This window comes from Trachurus japonicus, chromosome 13 (assembly GCF_045865225.1).
Source record: "Trachurus japonicus isolate A0001 chromosome 13, Traja_1.0".
NCBI lineage: Eukaryota > Metazoa > Chordata > Actinopteri > Carangiformes > Carangidae > Trachurus > Trachurus japonicus.
Genome location: NC_140919.1, coordinates 18057821 through 18077652, shown reverse-complemented (window position 1 = coordinate 18077652; position 19832 = coordinate 18057821). Strand labels below are relative to the sequence as shown.

General features: G+C 42.7%; 2 protein-coding genes across 3 annotated transcripts; one reads left to right on the top strand and one right to left on the bottom strand.

Moving 5' to 3' along the window:
* The first annotated feature begins 1488 nt into the window (after positions 1-1488).
* On the top strand, positions 1489-14042 carry gucy2f (guanylate cyclase 2F, retinal). The gene is made up of 19 exons (XM_085795081.1): positions 1489-2499; positions 2594-3408; positions 4062-4363; positions 4624-4978; positions 5131-5215; positions 5645-5741; positions 5844-5969; positions 8146-8226; positions 8448-8624; positions 8736-8892; positions 8981-9130; positions 9317-9465; positions 9743-9906; positions 9993-10185; positions 10367-10541; positions 10914-11012; positions 11107-11201; positions 11284-11369; positions 12065-14042. Exons 2-19 carry the CDS (start codon positions 2667-2669, stop codon positions 12144-12146), a joined length of 3315 nt encoding a protein of 1104 aa, XP_085651207.1. The 5' UTR covers positions 1489-2499; positions 2594-2666; the 3' UTR covers positions 12147-14042.
* A 649-nt stretch (positions 14043-14691) lies between these two features.
* Positions 14692-18783, bottom strand: serpinh1b (serpin peptidase inhibitor, clade H (heat shock protein 47), member 1b). Of its 2 annotated transcripts, XM_085795079.1 has the most exons (8): positions 18633-18733; positions 17917-17948; positions 16996-17148; positions 16690-16882; positions 16311-16581; positions 16115-16213; positions 15775-16007; positions 14692-15648 (listed from the first exon to the last, which is right to left on the bottom strand). In XM_085795079.1, exons 3-8 carry the CDS (start codon positions 17115-17117, stop codon positions 15346-15348), a joined length of 1221 nt encoding a protein of 406 aa, XP_085651205.1. In that variant the 5' UTR covers positions 17118-17148; positions 17917-17948; positions 18633-18733; the 3' UTR covers positions 14692-15345. The 2 variants fall into 2 exon arrangements, with proteins under 2 accessions (XP_085651205.1, XP_085651206.1); XM_085795080.1 differs by lacking the exon at positions 17917-17948 and having other exon boundaries at positions 18633-18783.
* Positions 18784-19832: the final 1049 nt, after the last annotated feature.

The following is a 19832-nucleotide window of genomic DNA, read 5'->3' as shown; positions in this document are numbered from 1 at the left end:
ATACCTGACAGCTTTCATTGACAGTAGACAGGGAAAGAAAACACTGACAAACACAAGAGGATAGCCTGACTTCCACAATAAAGTAGAAATAGCACAGTTATGTTCATTTTAACTTTTAACATGTAAATTCATGGTAGTGACAATGAGGCCCAAGATAGGCCTTAAATAATCATTACACACTTCTCTGTACGTAAGTGACAGTAAGAGGCCATATAGTCTGAGCATTGTTACTTACTTTCTAGCTCAAAATGCATTTGATATATTGACTATAGACTACTGTAGGCCACATTCTCATTTACTGAAAATAATACGGATAAAATAAAGTCAATTTTGTCTTGAATTTTGAGTTTCTGAAAGTCCATACACCTCATGAATGCAGGTTAAACAATTTCAGTCATTATTTTTTAGCATCGACAACATTTGGGCTCTGCTCTTGTGCTATGAAGGACATGTCTGGCATTAATATCAGTATAAAAAATGAAAGGAACTTCTAAGTATTCTCCATTTACTTTTCACTGGTACCCTCTTTTTTTCCCACATCCATCTCCTTATTTATTATCGTTCATCAGCCCAAACACATATTCAATCATTTATTTCCTTTTTTTTTCCTACTCAATGTTAGAGATGTGTCTGTTTTAATATACCATTTGTGGAGAATATCACTGTTTCATTTGCATGTAACTCATACAGAGTGCAGAGCTCATCTCAGGAGCAGCATCTGATGTGTTGTGTTCACTAACTCACTGTGTGTGCAATGCGCTGCTGAGTCGTCATTTCTGTCCACTATTCCTGGCTGCAGGACAGCGGTGTCAAGGTGTTACGTTTAAGAGGCTCATCAGCTTATGTGGGATATGGGTCAACAAAGGTGGAATCACTTTCCAACTCCATATGTGTTTAATGCAATGTAATATTCTTGCAACTAAGAATTGAATTTGGTTGTTTATTTTTTCCCTGTACTGCATTTTTGTCTCCAGTCAATGCTCAGGCTTAAAAGGATTTTTTTAGGGTTTTTTGGGGGGTAGAAGATGACTTCCTCCAAACACACACACAAACAGGGAGAGAGAGACAGGCAGACAACTGAAGTGGTGAGGTCTCTCTCTCTCGCCGTCTCACACACACTCAAACACAAACTACTACGGTAATCAGTCTATATGAACTCTTTAGCACAATCTTACACTGTTTCTTTATTTTCTGTATTTCAAGAGCCTACAGAATCTACTGTTAGGGCAAGAGCATCATCAGCAGTCACGCTCATGATCTGCACCTTTATACAAAACAAACAAGTTTGTGTGGCAGTTTATAACAAAGTCACCTTCTGTTTAATCTAAACTCCCACTCCACAGTCTCATTATGGTTTTGTTAAATCATCCACCCGCTCCATATTTTATCTTCCACGCTGTCATCCAAAGGGGGTGATGTTGTGGCAACCAGCTGTTCTTTGAGTCATTTGCCAGCCAGGCTGTTTCACTGGAGAAGTCTTTTGAAGAAGAAAAGACTGACGCAGGCAAAAGGCAGCAGAACTCAGGGGACTCACAGGGAGAGCCCTTCGTTATCTTTAATGACTCCCACTCCGCCAGGGTTCAAATTCATTTGATCTGTGGGACCTGAGGTACTGCAGGCATATTAAACCAATTAAAGGGCGGTTCAGGTGTCTCTGTGCAATATGACTGAGGTGTCTCCATGGCAAGAGAAGTGTCTGTATAGGCTACTAAGTATTTATCTCTGTTTGTGCAGAGGCCTTGGCTGTAATGTATTTTTTTAGAGGGACATGTTAATTGATGGGAAAAGGCCTTACAGCCTCTCTAGCGTGATAACAAGGCTTTTAAAGCAGACTAAGGCCTGTTGTCAATCCTCTTATATTGTGCCTCACTGAAAATGGATTAGAGAGTTACACCTACGTTGTGGCCTCAGGTCACTTTGGAGGGATTTAATTGAATGGGGCTGTAGCTGACACTGGCCTCCTATATTTATAATACATCCAATACTTTTCCATTTTTATTCACAAGAAACGTCTTTTTGGGGGTGAAGACAGCTCATTTTTCAATCAAGTTCATTTTTGTTTTTATCTCGACTCGATTTGGATGATATCTTTTCTTTTTTTTCTACCCCCAACCCAAATATACATATGACAGAAAGAACAGCTGAGGGCCACGGGTGTTTTTTTCCTCGCTCAGATATGCTTCCTGTGAACAGAGGTGTTTGTGGAAACGCTCAGGAGCCTTCAGAGGCGCTGACTGCGGGGCGTAAGTAGCTCTCCAGGGTGCTGAAGTTGTCTCCAAACGCGACAGACGCAGCGCAAGAGCCCTGCCTGTCACTGTCAGCCTCGTAATCCAAACACTATGTGCTGTGCCGTGTCTTCGCACGAGCGTCACCGCGAGTCCTCGGGGTGAATAGGTAAGTTAAATTCTGGGATGGTTAGGTGAAAAAGGAGAACCGAGAGGACACCTGTAAGACTATCTCATCGGACATTGGAGCTGTCCTGATGGCATCGAAGACATGGTAGGCTCAATCATTTCAGTTTTCAGTTTGTCTCTTAATTCCATTTTTAGAAAATAGTCACTCCAAGATTAATTATTCCCGTCTGTTTTTACAGGTGTCACTGGTCTTATTGCTCATAAATAAGTGAACACAAAGATTCACTTCACCTTGGACACCTTGGAGGGAAAATGCAACATATTCCTCCTAACTTCAGAGGGACGCTATGGGAGTCCAACCATCCATATATTCCGATCATTAAAAGTCGACCAACTCTAACCGCACTGCCCTTTTACAACTTTCTGCTATGGGTCCTCATCGGAGTGTTGACGTTCCCCTGTTGTGTCCGATGTTTGATATTCAAAGTAGGGGTCTTGGGGCCTTGGAACTGCGACCCTGTGTACTACAGGGCGCTGCCTGCTGCGGCAGCCAGGCTCGCTGTGAGCAGGATCAACGGAGACCTGAATCTGGACCTGGGCCTGAAAATGGACTTTATTATCCTGCAGGAGCCCTGCGAAACATCCAAAGCTCTCACCGCCTTTATTTACTATGAGAAGACGGCGGATGCGTTTTTGGGCCCCACCAACCCTGGATATTGTATTGCAGCTTCTCTGCTGGCCAAGAACTGGGATAAGGCCGTCTTCTCTTACGGATGTGTAAACTACGAGCTGCTCCGCACCACAGGATACCCGACCTTTGCCAGGACGGTACCGTTCCCCACTGACGTGTTGTTCACCGTGCTAAAACACTTCAGGTGGGCCAGTGTTGTGGTGGTCTCCTCCAATGAGGATATTTGGGTGGATACTGCCGGGAGATTGGCCACTGCTCTGAGGAATAAGGGGCTTCCTATTCCCCTGGTTACACCTATGGGTATTAATGAGACTGAGGTGGAGAACACACTGAGGAAGATCAAGGCTGCAGGAGAGATCAGAGGTAAGGAGCTGGCATCATTAGAGTAATAAAATATAGATAGGCCTACTGATTTGAGAGAGCTGCTGCTGAGAGATAATCATAAAGTTGAGCCAGACCACAATGGATCTTCTGCAGAACATAAATGATAAAAATACATAAGACATAAATGACCTGTAATATAAGAACATAGGGGAACAGTAGCCTATTACATAACAGACAAACAATCAGTGATGCCGATTCGCTCATATCCCAGTAAGCTTATGACTCAGCCATCTGACCAGGCAGCCATTTTGACTGCAAATTTCACCTTGTGGTTAAGGTGAAATGGGAGAGCATGTTAACTTGTCAGTGGTTTATTATTGCCTCAATCCAACAGGCCACCAACAAACAAATCATTTTGACAAAAAGTTTAGTTCCAGGTATTCAGCCAAAGAACTGAATTTCACAAAATATATGTCTTTGTGATCTCATGATCAAGAGGAAGTCAATGCATTACACCAAAGTGCATTTACTCCTCTCATTCAGTTGGGTTTGTCAAAAAAAAACAAAGTGATTGCAGTCACCCCAGAGGTGGAGCATACTGGAGTGCTCTTTTACTACACTACTATTTGATTCTGAGGTCAGATGTCATATTTCAAACAAATATTTTACTGTTTTTTCCTTGTCCATTTCAGCCGTAATCATGTGTATGCACTCAGTCCTGGTTGGGGGTGAGCAGCAGGCGATTTTTCTCCTCAAAGCACGGGAAATGGGCCTGACCTCGGGGAAGTACGTGTTTGTCCCCTACGACACTCTCCTCTACAGTGTGCCCTACACCAACGTCTCCCATGCGCCCCTGCAAAACAACAGCAGGCTGAGGGAGGCCTATGACTCCGTGCTCACGATCACTGTGGCCTCTGAGCTTTTGTCCTTCAATGAAGCGTTCACTGCGGCCAAGAGGAGTGAGGAACTAACACTAGCTGTGCAGGCAGAGCAGGTAGGAACTGTTACACCAGGGAGATAAAGGACAGGGGCTTGAAGTCTGTCTTAAAACTCTATTTATTATTCCCTGTCCAAATCCAGATCTTTAGTACACGCAAAATGTGTGTTTTTGCATGTATGTAGTCATTTTGAGTTAGAGAAATCAAATGGGACCCCTCTAAAGTATTTTCTATGCAGGAATAAGATAACATTCAAATTATTAATGCCTTATAATGCTTTGTCTTCCCAACCAAAAACCCTGAATCATCCTCACAGGTTAACCCACTCTTTGGGACCATCTATAACAGCATCTACCTCCTGGCTAACTCCATCCACAATGCCAGGAAAGCAGGTATGCAGCTGTCTGGCTCAAACCTGGCCTACTTCACAAAGAACACAACCTTCAGCGGTTTCAACCAGAAAGTCACAGTGGATGCGTCGAGGGAAGTCACGACCAACTATGTGATCCTGGACTCTGATAACAGTGGGAGCCAGCTGTACCAGACGTACGTGGTGGATCTAACATCTGGAGTGCTACGTTTTGCAGGAAGGTCCATTAATTTTCCAGGAGGAACTCCTCCAGCATCTGATTCCAGCTGCTGGTTTGAAAAGAGCAGCACCTGCTCAGGAGGTACGGTATTTCAGTTTGGCATGTAAATACACTCATGTTTTGTTGAAGAAAAATCTTCACTGTTGTATGGCATGTATTTCATTCATTTTGTCATTTATTCCTGACACCTTTATTTCCCAAACTACCAACCCATTACCGTTTGTCATCCTCAGGTGTGGAGGTCGTCTATATCGTAGTGGTGTTGGCTGTCATCGTGACTCTGGCTGTAGGAGGGCTTGGACTTAGTTTTTATATCAGGTACACCTGAGCACAGTGTTTCTATTCATTTCCATCTGCCCCCGCCTTACCTACCACTTCAAGAAAAGGGATTTTTGTAACAGAAAAGATGTATTTATGTGTTCAGTGTTGTGATGTGCAGAGTAAGAAATTTACTGTGGGAAGACTTGAGAGTAAAAAAGGAAGGTTTTATCCCCCTAAAGCATTACATGCTTATCGAACTAGGAAAGGATTACAATAACCTGCTTGAAAATGGAAATCAATCAATCCTATTGATGTTAACCTATGGCAATAGGGCGAAGAAACCTTTTAAAATGTCTGACTCTTATTGTAAAACCTATATATCTTCAGACCTGACTACCACATGCTAACATTAGACTAAAAGAGGTTCTCTTACAAGAATGTGTGTTTTCATTTACATTTTCATCTTTTCCTAAATCTCACTGACAGACGGCGACTCCAACAAATCCAGCTGGTCAAAGGTCCCAATCGGATCTTACTTACCTTAGAGGATCTCACTTTCATCAACCCCCAGCTTAGCAAAAAGGTAAGCAGCATCAATGTATCCTGGTCATCAGTATTTATGCTGAATGTTTAAGGACACATCTAATTTCTATTAAATCTATGAAATCTGCTAAATGACCCACAGAAAATCACTTTGGAGGATTTGGCCGAGTCCAGGAGCGCTCTGGAAGAGAAATCTGCAGACCACTCACACTCCGTTAACAGCACGCAGACAGCGACTCATGAGACCACCAATGTAGCTGTGTATGAGGTAAGTTTCATCGCACAAGCCATTGCACTTGCTGCACTATTAAAGCAGAAGTAAGCGATCCGGTCGTTTTGGCTAACTTCTTGTCAGTGGATGGAGTTAGCAGTCCCCGCCCTCGTCCCTACGTCACCACATTCACGCGCATCCCTTGGCTGCACACACAGAGAGGACCGCCCCTTTATGCCGTTCTCTCTCCTCATTGGATAAAGGTTGTAGGATACAAGGAAAGTTTTCTCCTCGGCTTACAGCAGAGCAGAGTGACTGACAGACCCGTGTTTCAGACCAAACACTCTACACAGAGAAAAATAGAAATACGGAAAAGTACTCAAAAAGGTACAAACCCTTGTCGCTCCAGGCGTACCTTTTTTAGAGACAGTTTTGTACCCATTGGTGCCGGTACATTTTTGTACCTTTTCAAAATGTACCAGTTTAAGTACAACTGTACTTAAGTACAGTAGTATTGTGCACCTAGCATCTAAAGGGTATAATACCCTTTAGATCAGGGGTCGGCAACAGGCGGCCCGCGGGCCGAATGTGGCCCGCGACTGAGTTCTAATAGTTTAAGTAGTGTATTTCTCGGTCTCTGTGCCTACGGCGCCTGTAAGTCAATGCGCTGGGACACGGAAAGACGTCACCTCTGAGATGTAGAATGTGTGTTATAGAAGAGAAACACACATGTCAGGACCAATGACTTGTATCATGAGAACAGACCTGATGGTCAACCTCCTTTCATATTTAAACTGAAAATCACAGGGCATGTCTCAGGATACAAGCCAGCAGTGTAAAGTTCCAGCAGCATGATATGTAAATGATGATATGATGGGCTATGTCAAGATTTTTAATTTTATATCATACAAAACAAAACACCAAAGATGTGTATAAATAAAAAATGATGTGCACAAGAGAAATAAAAATATAAAATATAAACAACCAAATTATTAAGCAAAAAGGTGAATTTAATTTCAATCTAGGCCTATTTGAATGTCCGGCCCTCGGGGTGTCTGTTGAGAAAAATTCTGGCCCTTCGACAAATATAGTTGCCTACCCCTGCTTTAGATGCTAGGTGCACAATTGTACTTGTACAATATTTACTTGTGCTACTTGTACTTGTACATATATACCCTGGGTATATATACCCAGGGTATATATGTAACCGGTGTGTGTAACCGGTGTGTGTGTTTGCTCTGCGACCTGCTCTGAGCGAGATCCCACGACCTCCTGCACCGGAGGCAACGATGCTAACCGCTTCGCCAAGACCTTCTCCTTACCGGTACCTCGTGACTGGGGCACACCTGCAGACCTCCATTACAAAATAATTACTAGTTAAATGTTTAATTATTATCCCTACTTTCCTACTTAAGCTACTATTTTTTTCTAACACACTGTCTCTGATAATGTACCTTTAGGGGGTAAATACGTGTACCTTAGGAGTACATATATGTACCTTTTGCCATTCTGGAACATTTATGTGCCTTTTCTACCCCCAAAAGGTACACATAGGTACTCTAGAGTACAATAATTGGCCCTATAGGCTACAGTAGGACAGAACTGTACCTTTAAGTACAGAAATGTCCCCCTTCTGTACCCCTATTTTTCTCTGTGTATATAAGTGATTGCCGTCGGAAGATATAACTATTTAAGACTTATATTAACACAAACATTCCACTTACTTCTGCTTTAAGTATGTTAGTGACAGAGTAAAGTGTTTTCATTGTGAAGCTGCATGTCAAGGCCATTCGTTCTAAATAGTAAGGTAAAATTAGACCATTTGGTTAAAGGTGGAGTAGAGATCAATTGTTCTGGTTAAAGTTGGAGTCAGGCCTGTGTTTTCACTTCTGTTTCGTCTAAACATGTCCTGAGGGATTGAGCATTGACCATTTGTAATCAGGATTTACCACAATACTTCCTTACATAGAAAGTGTGGGTTTTGAGATAATGAACAGGGACCTGTGAGTTGTTTTATTGTCTGTCATCCATGTCATGATTATCCAAGAAAAGTAGAATCAAACTGGATTTGGTTGTAGATCATTCAGTAAGTCAGCAAGGATCGCTTACCAAGTCCACTGTCCCTAGGTTTGACCTTTCATGGATGATTCATTGTAATTCATGACTCATTGTGATTCACAGTATAGGACATATTGTATTGCCACATTTAGTTTCTGTGTATCTTCCCTTACAGGGTGATTGGGTTTGGCTCAAGAAATTTGAGGAGGGCCATTTCAAGGAAGTGAAGCAGAGCACCACAAAGATTTTCACAAAGGTAAAGGAACATGTCTTGACCTACGTTGGACAAACAAGGCAGACACAAAGTTCAATCTTCACTCAAATGAAGTGATTTGAAATATGCTGTATAGTCAGCAAACATCACAGATAAGCCAAAGGTTAAAAGTCTGTAGATTAATTTAGTATCATGCATATCGTAGCACATCTTCTTTGCCTCTGTTCATGCATCAACCTGTTTATCCACCTGTGCCGTCTCAGATGAAGGACCTGAGAAACGAGAACGTCAATCCATTCCTCGGCTTCTTTTCCGACTGTTTCATGTTTGCGGTGGTGACGGAGCACTGCTCGCGGGGCAGCCTGCAGGACCTGCTGAGGAACGAGGACGTCAAATTAGACTGGATGTTCAAGTCCTCGCTTTTGCTCGACCTCATTAAGGTAAACATACATGTTCTGCAGGTGTTGGATGAGAACATGGAGTTTTTGTCTTACCGCTGCGTTTTTAAGGCGTATTTTATATGATGTGAGTTGCATGTGTTTTGCTTCCAGGGTATGAAATATCTTCACCACAGAGATTTCCCACATGGCAGACTAAAGTCTCGTAACTGTGTGGTGGACGGGCGTTTTGTCCTCAAGATAACTGACCATGGTTTCAATGAGCTGCTAGAGTCTCAGAAAGCTCCTATAGAAGAACCTCCACCTGAAGGTAAACGCCTCCTCCTAATTTGGTGGAAATTACAACTTACTTACTTCGTATGAAGCATTGAAGTTCTTTCTACTTTTTTCCCCTTCAGAACTATTTTGGACAGCCCCAGAGTTTCTGAGAGACTATACAACCTCACGGAAAGGGACCTTCAAAGGAGACGTGTACAGCTTTTCTATTATCCTCCAGGAGGTAGTGGTCAGAGGGCCACCATACTGCATGCTGGGTCTACCTGCTGAAGGTACTGCATGTATCCATCACAAAGGAAGATATGCTGACAAAGACAGGAAGATAAATTTGGGAAAGAGTTAACAAAAGATTTGAGACAAGCGATTAGTAGATTTCAGGAACTTGTGATCACCACCAAATACAATATTCTAGTTTGACATTTGATTCATGTGTCCTATCTCCACTTTCTCCTCACCAGAGATTATCCGTAAGGTGAAGAAGCCTCCTCCGATGTGTCGCCCCAACGTGGCCCCGGACCAGGCTCCACTGGAGTGTATCCAGCTGATGAAGCAGTGCTGGAGCGAACTGCCCGACCGCAGACCAAACTTTGATGAGGTCTTTGACAGGGTAACTTCTTTTTTTTTTTTGAAAAATTTGTTTATTGGCATTTGTAATTAAACACACACAAATCACAGATTCAGTAAATGTACACATTAAGCCCCCCGCTCCCCTCCCGCCACCCCATTGTCCCAAATCCTCTAAGAGAAAAGAAAATACAGAGAAAATAATGTGATAAGGGGGAAAAAAAGGGTGACAGGGTAACTTCTTGGAGATGCTGTTGTGGCCTCTCTCTAGATCAGTTTTCAAAATATGACACTGTTTATCATGACTCTGTGTTTTGCAGTTCAAGCTCATCAACAAGGGTAAAAAGACCAACATCATTGACTCCATGCTGAGGATGCTGGAGCAGTACAGCTCAAACCTAGAGGATCTCATCAGAGAGAGAACAGAGGAGCTGGAGGTGGAAAAGCAGCGAACAGAAAAACTGTTGTCCGAGATGCTCCCACCGTGAGTTGACTCATGATCCAATAAATGTACTGTTTATTGCCTGATTTTTTTTCTCTTATGTCACTTTTCTGTCTTTCTGTCTTCAGTTCTGTGGCCGAGGCCCTGAAGACCGGTGGCACCGTGGAGCCGGAGTATTTTGACGAGGTGACGATCTACTTCAGTGACATTGTAGGCTTCACCACCATCTCCTCGCTGAGTGACCCCATTGAAGTGGTCGACCTTCTCAACGACCTCTACAGTCTGTTCGATGCTGTGCTCAACAGCCACGATGTCTACAAGGTCAGAAAGCATGCATGGTGAAATCTTTTGTGCCTGAAAATTGCTGGTTTCCCTCCATTAATATTAACAGAAATGTTTTTCTAGCCATGACATCTACTAGTTAGAGCCATGTTACCAGCAATCAGTGAAACAAAACACACTCATGTCTCCATAATTTAACATAAATGTTCTCATTGCCCAGGTGGAGACCATTGGGGATGCTTACATGGTAGCATCAGGTCTGCCAAAGAGAAACGGCAACAAGCACGCCGCTGAGATTGCCAACATGTCTCTGAACATCCTCAGCTCAGTGGGAACCTTCCATATGCGGCACATGCCAGATGTTCCCGTCAGGATACGAATAGGAATCCACTCAGGTGGGCCATGCTCAAAGCCAAAGTCCTCATCACCCATTTTACACTCATTAATTCTCTGCCCCAGGGTCATATAGTGAAATGTGACTCGACCTGTAGTGACTGTAGGACTGATTTTAATAGGTAAAGGCAACATTTAGTCCTTCATATATTCTCCTACACAGGTCTAACACAGCAATACTCTGCCTTGAATCTTCACTTCACTATTTAGAGTCTGGCTATTAAATCTATCTGTAGACTGGACCTATGCACTATACAACTGTGTTTAAGATGCAGCAAGCTTATGTCAAATGAGAAACTGAAAAAACAAAGAGGAAGTGATACAGCTGATATTCTTCTTAGGCAATTTCTACATATGGCTCTTTGTGTGCACAGGGCCCTGTGTTGCTGGGGTGGTAGGTCTGACTATGCCTCGGTACTGCCTTTTTGGAGACACCGTCAACACTGCCTCTCGTATGGAATCCACTGGGCTGCGTAAGTATATCCAAAATAATTGTTTGTGTGTATTTTTGTTGTATTTGTTTCATGTGTTGGTTTTTCATGTTACTCTCTTCTCTTCCTCCCTCAGCTTATAGGATCCATGTGAATCTGAGCACTGTGAAGATCCTCAATTCTCTTAATGAAGGTTATAAAATAGATGTCAGAGGCAAGACTGAGCTAAAGGTAAGATTTGACCTCAGTGTTGGTGAAAAAGTGTTGAGAAACTCAGATTCCACTAATCCACATTGTTTTGTCTTCCTCACAGGGTAAAGGTATTGAAGAGACATACTGGCTTGTGGGGAAAACAGACTTTACAAAGCCTTTGCCAAAACCACCAGAGATCAAACCAGGGTAAGAGCTTCCACTCACTGTTGTTATCCTCATACACACATCCCACCTAATCTTGAATTGCATAACCGCCATTGACCTGCGACCGATGCACGATGGACTCATGCAAACTGCAACTATACCCGCATGTCACTTCAGGGAAAACAATCACGGGCTGAACCCTGAGGACATAGCTGCGTACAGGAGAAAGAAAGCCGAGAAAAAGGCTTGACCTTCTTAGTTCAAACACAGGAGGTAGAGACCTGCATGCCAGCTGGTGTTGTCCTGTGCTGTGCTGTGCTGTGCTGTGTTGTGTTGTGGAAGTATCTCTGTGACTGTCGGGTCAATGTGACCAAATGCAACCTTTTGAGCCTGCGTAGACACAATTCCCTTTCACTGAGTTTTGAATCTTAGCTGTGGCTTTGTGATTTACAAGTCTCTTTAATCTCTTGATCTTATCACCTTCTACATCTTTGTAAGAAGATTGGGGAAAGCCCTCTTTGCTCACTTCATTTACTTTCATTGTGGCTGACACATTTTCATAATTAACCTTTAGCATTAGTTTTACTGTTGTGGCAGCATCGTGGTGCTTTGTGTTTGCTTTTCGTCTGGTTTCTTGGTGTTTTCTTTTTTTAACATCTTAGAGCTCTGCTTAAAAATAAATGTCTGAATGTAAAAAATACAACTGTGATCTAAACTCCACTCTCTGCCTTTACTAGGGATAACTGGCAGTTGATGGTGACAGAGGAGATAAAGACACATTTTCGCAAGGCCAACAGGCAGGTGGACAACAAAATCTAAATGAGAGGAAGAGGAGGAAAGATGTGAAAGAAGTAAAACCAAAAAAAACCAAGAGGAGAGGAGGACACATCGAGAGAAATAAAGGGACAAAGAGCTGGGAGAGGCAGGCAGGGGAGAGAGGGCAGCACCCAGCCTCTCGCTGTGGCTTAATGCAGACTTCTTTAACAGGATTGTCCATCGGCTGGCTAATCTGCCTGCAGCCAACGCAGCAGAACCTGACGGTGCTAATGTAATGAGAGTTGTCGCATTACCTGCCTACGTATCTGCTGCCGAGAAGCACAAGGAAAGTGCACCCGCCCCTTAATGAAGGATGCACTCATTCACTCCTCTCTGCGCACACTGGCCACTGAGTGGTCACCTATTTCAGGGCAACCAGAGGATCACCCATCGGAAGATTGAACGCCCCAAACGCCTATTTCAAAATGAAATGTTATTCTTTCTTTTTTTTTTCTGCTGATAATGTCTGTTCTTAGTTTGTCATGAAAGCTCATAATAGAGTTGTGGAGCCAAGGCTGGTACTTAGCTATGGCTGAATATTATATGTTATTAGCCCTCCAAAGCTGGAGGCAAAGGCTGCTATTGTATATAACTGTTAAAAGAGAAGAAACAGAAAAGATAATTTTGCCACTTATATTTCTACTCTACTAGAGCTGAATGGGAAGGAACAGTCAGTCCAGCCAGTAAATGTCCATTCCTATAAATATGTAATGTATTTTTTTAATTGTCACCTTCTTAATGGTTCACCTCTGAAAAGAAAATATTTTTTTCTGCTATAGTCAGTTGAATTTTACTATTTCCAAAGTGCTCAGTGATGGATTCATTCTGCTCACACGTCATTGTGATATATATCAGCACCTACAATTTTGGTTAAAGTAAATTAAAATTGACTGTCACAGCTATAGGCTTCATGGAACAGTTAGATTTCTGAATTATACGACACTCATACTTTAAATAATAGACCTGTAATACAAAGCTTTAAATGATGTGAAAGGAAACCATTTATTATGACAATTCTGCTTTTTTTCTTCCTTTGCATATTATTATCACAAGTTTACATCCTGTCTTTAACGGGTCAATGCAAGAACACAATCTGTGTGTGTGTGCCTGCCTGTTCACGCAACAATTTTATACAACCAACCTTTCTTCACTATATAAAATCACAGAGTAATTTTTGTACATGAATCCATAAATGTTTGTGTCTGAGTTCAGGGAAGCAAACTGAACGTACAGCAACATTATTTATGGAGTGATACAGCTCCGTTCCTCAACAGCTCATGTTGCACCATATTAATCTTCTACCATGTTACATGTAAAGACTTGCAGAGGTTCAGGTACAGTTTCCCTCACAGGAGCATGTTGTGTGTGTGAAGAGCACCATCCAGTGTTCAGTCTAGGACATTTCACAGATTTTTATATATTGAGTGCTTTTGGGTAAGAGAGTAAAAGCAACAAAATTTAGTCGATCGCTGGAGTTTATTAAAATGCCATGTTAGGTGTAAGGGAATACCTGAGAGCACAAACTGATAAAGAAAAATGTAAAAAAAATTTACAAAAAAATGAAAATGACATGAAACCAAATAAATAATAATGATATTAAAATTTGTAACGTGGTAGAAGTGTAATTGTGAAAGTTTTGATCCAAATCCTGAAATAAAAAGTCTTGTCTAAAACAAACCATAGATATTAACATTAAATAATCTCCTTATATCCAAATTTAATGTTGACTATAGGAGAAGCTTAATTCATGCTTGGTGTACAGCAAAATCAGTCAGAAACTTGTACATTGTGTAATTTATATGTTGTTATTTTGTCTTGTGTATTATTCCTGCACTGCAAAGTACAATGTGTTTGTAAATATGACACGATAAAGTAATTAAACCATGGATTTTTAACATCTCCCTAATAGCTGTCTTACTCTTTACAACCAGAAGGTGGTGCTACAGCTCTCACACAGAAATCCATTCATTGTATACAAAGGGATTGAATAATTTTATAAAGGAGAAGTCGTGAAGTTGTTAGAACATTTGTGATGAAATATTGCTATAATATGTCATCAAAATACTTATTAAGGGGTTATATATACAAAAAGAAAGAAAAAGAAATAGTGATATTTATCTACTGATGTTTTGTCAACCTACTGTTGAGTTGCCACTACACTTTTTCATTGGCTGGCAGGAAATTAAGTTTCCCACTCACCATGAAAACCCTGCACTCCAGTTTTTCCACTGCCGAGTCAGCTGTTCCTTGAGCTGGGACGCCCCATTTAAAGATCTTTTTATAAAAGCCAGTGGTGGTTAAAGAAATGAACCACCAAATTCTCTAGCTGGCTTTCTGCAGTGGATAAGCAATATGAGGGAAGGAAGGCCTTTTGTCATATCCCTGCATTCCAGACCTGATGGGATTGTTTGACCTCCAGCCAGCTGGAAAGATTGTTATCCCTTTTCCTTTGAGACGGTAACTCTAGCGTGCTCACATTCCTCTGTTCACCACTCTACAGGACTGTCTGAACAGCGCTTATAAAAATAGGACACACAAACAAAGGCCCTTTTCTTTATTTTTTTTTTATTGAAAAATGAACACTCGATTTCATAATCACACAATCCAAACAGCTTCTGTGTGGAAAATACCTGCAGCATCAACAGCATGGTTGGCAAGTGGACATTATATTAAGCACCAGACGTTTGCCACCTTTCCACTGCGAGCTCGGCTGGTGCAGAGGAACGATTCAGTGCAGTGCAGAATGGAGGCAACGGAAGCAGATATGTAACAAATAAGCTTGTGTGCAAAGATCTTTTTTTCTTTAAACATTAAAGATAATGGAATAAAAAGCATGGCCGAACAACAATGGCGAAAGTACAATGTTAAGAAAAAGAGATCACACTTAATATAAGCATGTTGTCTAGGCTGCCAACTGCTGTTTGTTTGTGGAAATGCTCAAATGCGCCACATATTTGTGTGTGTTTTTCTCTGTGATTAAGGACATTATTTAATCCAAAAGGGGCTTAAGGCTGGGGCTTAAAGATACAAAATTGTTCCCTGGGAAGGTTTTAGTGTGTCTAAAAACAGAAAGCTCAGATATTCCGTCCACAGCTTGTCTATTGGAATGTGCTCATGAGGTAACAGTCATACCAAAAACGTGCACACAAGGTCCTGACATAATTTCACAAAGCTACCGAACATGATTCGCATAACGTTAACATTATAGCTCGTCGCGCATCTTGTCTCCCTTGGGTCTGACCACTCTGCCGATGTAAAGGATGGAGTTGGTCTTGTTGTCCTTCACCAGGAAGATGAAGGGGTGGTCCACGTAGAAAAGTTTGGGGTTCCTCAGTTTTTCGGTGCCGAAGATGCTGGTGTCGAAGGGATTCCCGTCCACATCCAGCTCCAGGGCGGACGCGTGGAAAACGTTGGAGAGGTACAGGTCCTTCTTTCCAGAGATGTTGGACAGGTCGGCCTTGGCCTTGTCCACGGCCTCAGTCAGGCCGAGCTCAGCCAGGTGTTTCTGGAAAAGACATAGAAACACATTTTCTCAACATGTAGCATTTGTTTGCATTTATTTTCCAGATGTCTAATTGTTGTATCTCTGTCTGTGTTGTTGTGACAACCAACAACCGAATCATCAGTTTACCTGCAGATTGTGGCTGACTTCCAGAGAGATCTTGGGAAGAGAGATGGCCACAGCTTTGTTCTCCATCTTGCCGAGCCAAGCATCCACCTGCTTCCTGGTCAGGAGCTTCTCCAGGCGCTCCAGCGGCTCCAGGTGGTAGGGCATGATGAGGATCATGGAGGCCTGCTTATGACCCAGAGGCATGTTCAGCACAAAGAGGCGGTTCTCTGTGTCCTCGTGGAAGTCGTACAGACCTGCGAAGAGCAGTCACAACAATCAGATAGCTTATCCAGCTTGCATTCTTGTCGAGGCAGATATGAGGGTCTGAAAGACAAAACAAGATGAGGAGCTAAGACTATACCTGTGCGATGCATCATGGGAACTCCAACGGTGAAGGAGCGACTAACCAGGAAGCCTCGATTGTCCACCATTTTCTCATGGAACTTCTCATCCCAGTGAGCTGTGGGACAAAATGTTAAAAGCTTTGTTATACACCTCTGAGCCATGAATGTAAAAACACAACAGTGCTTCGCATGAAAGATATTGTTGATACTCACGCTTGAAGAACATGGCGTTGACGATCATGGCTCCATCTGCGTTCTGCACATCCTTGGTGATCTCAGGCAGTTTGCCATTGGTCGACTTTGCCGCCCATTCGTTGATGGAGTTCACGGCGCTCCTCTTGTCCCTGAAGTTGATTTTGGAGTGGTCGTAGTTGTAGTGCTTCTTGCTGTTCTTCACAAAGTCATCAGCGAAGGAGACGGAGCTGGGGCCGTAGAGGCGGTTGTTGATCTTCCAGGTGGTGTTGCGTGTCTTGGCATCGCTCACCTTTGGGAAAAAAAAGCAACGTATAATCTCATAAATGTGGAAAAGATTGAGACTACCTATCTGTATTGTAACAAAGTCTAATTACTAGGGACAGTTTGTAGTAGCTACCTCAGTGAGCAGCTCAGACAGCCCTGCGTGCAGATGCTCATCCTTCAGTTTGTCAGCGCTGAGGACGGTTTTGACCTGGGAGGCCGTGGAGGCTTTTCCACCAAGAGCCACCATCCCCAGAGAAGAGGCCACCACCACGGGAGAGATGAGGATGTTCTCTGTATCTTTCTCCTTGGCCATGTTGTGGTAGAGGCTACATCAAAATCAAAATCAGATCAGTTATTTATTTGTCACTGAAAATCACTGAAACTATAATTAGGCAACTTCATGTTACAAAATATATGACCAGCTTATACAGAAACAAACCTAAAAGCCAGGTTGGCGCTGTTGTCAGCCAGCGTGGTAGCATGGCTGCTCAGTTTCTTCTTGTCCTCTGCAGAGGCCACGAGGGCCAGCAGACAAAGAGCGACAATGTTGATCATCCACATCCTGTCTGTCTCCAAAAGCAGCTGCAGCAGCCTGCAAAAAAGGAACAAAAGAAAAAAAAAAGATAAGGCTTAACACAACTTGATCTGGGTTGTTTAGGAAACACTAAATAAACCATATGCATACTAGTACTGGGTTTGAGATGGAAGGCACATGTCAGAATATCTCCTAAGTATGTATATCCAGAACTATATCCACTAATTATACTCTATGTTTAGCAGGAAGGAAATGTGAAACTGCCAGGACACAGACTGGGATGTGACGATGTGAAAGCAGGGAGGGGTTTGGCTCAGCCCACACAGACGTTAGGGAAGGCCTCCAGTTTGAGGCAGACATGTTGGCCGCCACGTCGGCAGCGACTGGAGGCTCAGCTGTACAGCTGGAGCTGCTGTCCTCTCTGTGCTGGCTCAAAGCTGTAATATGATGCCTCTCTGTTCTCAACATTTACTTAAACTGATGCAAACTGCTGCACATCTTAAACTCACATAACTTCAAGTACTTACTGTTCTTGAGTCAGTAGAAATAAGTATCAGAAAACACTGTGTTTGATGCATTTGCTTTTGTTCTCTCCGTCAAAACAGGGCGTGTGCTTGATGGCTCTGATTCATTCAATCACTTGTTCAGAAGAATGCCTAAAAGTATATAGCCTGAGGCTGTAATTCACCAGCCGCCCTGGTGTCTCTAAAGACGTTTCTTTCTCTCTCTCCCCTCGACCGGTGCAGATATACTGTATGTGTCAGCATCTCACTATTTGCATATTTGTGATACAGCGGAAACGGCTTTTGCATCATGCTCGGATACCTTGAGATGCTTTGGTGTCTGCGATTTTCATTCTGAAAGACAAGAGGTGTATGTAGTAATCTCCACAGAGCAGGCAAGGAAACATTATTCAGGCTCTGATGGAAACATTCGGAGTCGTCCGATTTCTCATCTAATGCTCTCAAGTTTTCATCTGTTGAACTTAAGATATCAAGTTAGATTTACTGTACTAGTTAGTCACTCGCTCCCTTATAGTCAGACACGTAAGCTGTTTTCATTGGCTGTGTCTGACCCAGAAAAAACTTTCATCCAATCAACTGTGCCACAGTGGAGAAGCACAGATTTATAGAGGACATGTTGGGACCACTCCTCCACAAAAAGTGACAGCTCAAAGTTAATAAGAAAAGCAAGATTAGATGCACGTACAGAGCTTTTTTCTCAGTGAATTCCCATTTAACTACATTTAAACAGACAACAAAGCAGTGGCATGCAAGGGAGGTGGGAAAAAAGCATTGCTGGGATAAGTTGTGTGAAAACTTTAAGCTCTGCCGACAAATCTGTGCTAATATTTTCTTGCAAATACGCTGAAAACATTTTGTGGAATATGCAGGTCAAACAGCCAGAAAAATAGCAGTCGACTCCAAACTGGTTAAAATGGAACAATGCTGCACTGTAAGTTTAAACCTCAACAACAAGCAGCCCCTTCGCCCCCCTGCATTCCTCCCTGCAAACAAAGACAGTTATCTTCTGATCCTTACCTGGCACAGAGTCGCTGGGTTTCTTCTCTAGAGTTGTGTCCCGTGGATTGTGTAACTGTAGCACAGACTTCTGCTCTATATAGCCTGGGAGAGAATCTTCTAGAAGTGGGAATGGGATATTCAAATGAGGGTGTCTCTGTTTTCCCCAGGAAGTTGAGAGCTGGGACGTCCCACAGGCTGGGCAAAGAAAGGGGGTCGGCTGAAGCTAATTCTTCAGACCTGATCTGAGGTCAGCTTTGAAACTTTCCCATGAGTGGCTGCAGAGAGAGACTCGGAGGAAATCTGATCGTGGTTCAGCTGTGGCTGCTATGATGTGCAGAGATACTCCGCAGACTCTAGGTCCTAAAGCTGCTTTCTGACTCAATCTGCAACACTGATTTCATCACGTGCAAAAGATAAAGATAATACTGTTTTAATAAGAACTGAATGATTCTTATGCAGAGGAAAATACAGGATGTGTTGTGTCAAAGCTTGTGTTTTTTGCAGTTGCTGCAGCTTGGACAGTGAGAGCCTCTTTGGGACACCGCCCCTCAGTGAATGGAAACAACTGTTCTCAGAGCACACACAGTAATTTATTGTTGTTAACCTCATTAGACCGATGTCTAATTTCAAAAGGAAATGTCCTGAGCTTTTAAAAAGCTTCATTCAAGCAGTAGTTAAGCTTCAGAGAAGTTACAAGATCTCCAGCCCTGCCCCCATCCTTACCCTCACCCTCACCCTCACCCCCCACCCCCACAGTGCCACGTCTATCTAACTCAGCTTCTGATTGCAGGTTGCTGGAGTCATGGGGGGTGTTGCAGAGAACCACTGTCGTAAAAACTGCTGTGTCCCGGTGAGGCCCTGCTTTAAACATGTGTGAAGGGACCTTTTAAACAAAATAAGGTGTAAGTAAAATGTATGGAAATCTGTCCATCCTTTACTTTAAGACAAAAAAAGATGGTATTTAAGTCTGCATTACGACATCAGAGCCGAATTATGGCAGCCATAAGTTAACTTTTTCTGTAGAATTTACAGAATTAAATGAAGAACGTTACGTGCCGAGATCATTATAACTTCGACAGATAAGTTATGCGCAGTATAAAAATACTGATCATGGTGTTTAACACATTCCAACCAGAGGAATTCCATCAATCCCTTAATCCCCAAACTCCCCCCTCTCTTGAAGCTCTCAGCAAACTGTCCTGACATGCCAACTGATGA

What these genes read in the sequence shown, in the direction of transcription:
- gucy2f (XM_085795081.1), top strand. Translation starts at nt 2,667, where the DNA reads ATGCAACATATTCCTCCTAACTTCAGAGGGACGCTATGGGAGTCCAAC. An exon ending in GGCTGCAGGAGAGATCAGAG is followed by an intron (nt 3,409 to 4,061) that starts GTAAGGAGCTGG and finishes TGTCCATTTCAG; the next exon opens with CCGTAATCATGTGTATGCAC. An exon ending in ACAGCCACGATGTCTACAAG is followed by an intron (nt 10,186 to 10,366) that starts GTCAGAAAGCAT and finishes CTCATTGCCCAG; the next exon opens with GTGGAGACCATTGGGGATGC.
- serpinh1b (XM_085795080.1), bottom strand. Translation starts at nt 17,117, where the DNA reads ATGTGGATGATCAACATTGTCGCTCTTTGTCTGCTGGCCCTCGTGGCC. An exon ending in AGCGCCAACCTGGCTTTTAG is followed by an intron (nt 16,883 to 16,995) that starts GTTTGTTTCTGT and finishes ATTTTGATGTAG; the next exon opens with CCTCTACCACAACATGGCCA. An exon ending in TGTCTGAGCTGCTCACTGAG is followed by an intron (nt 16,582 to 16,689) that starts GTAGCTACTACA and finishes TTTTTCCCAAAG; the next exon opens with GTGAGCGATGCCAAGACACG.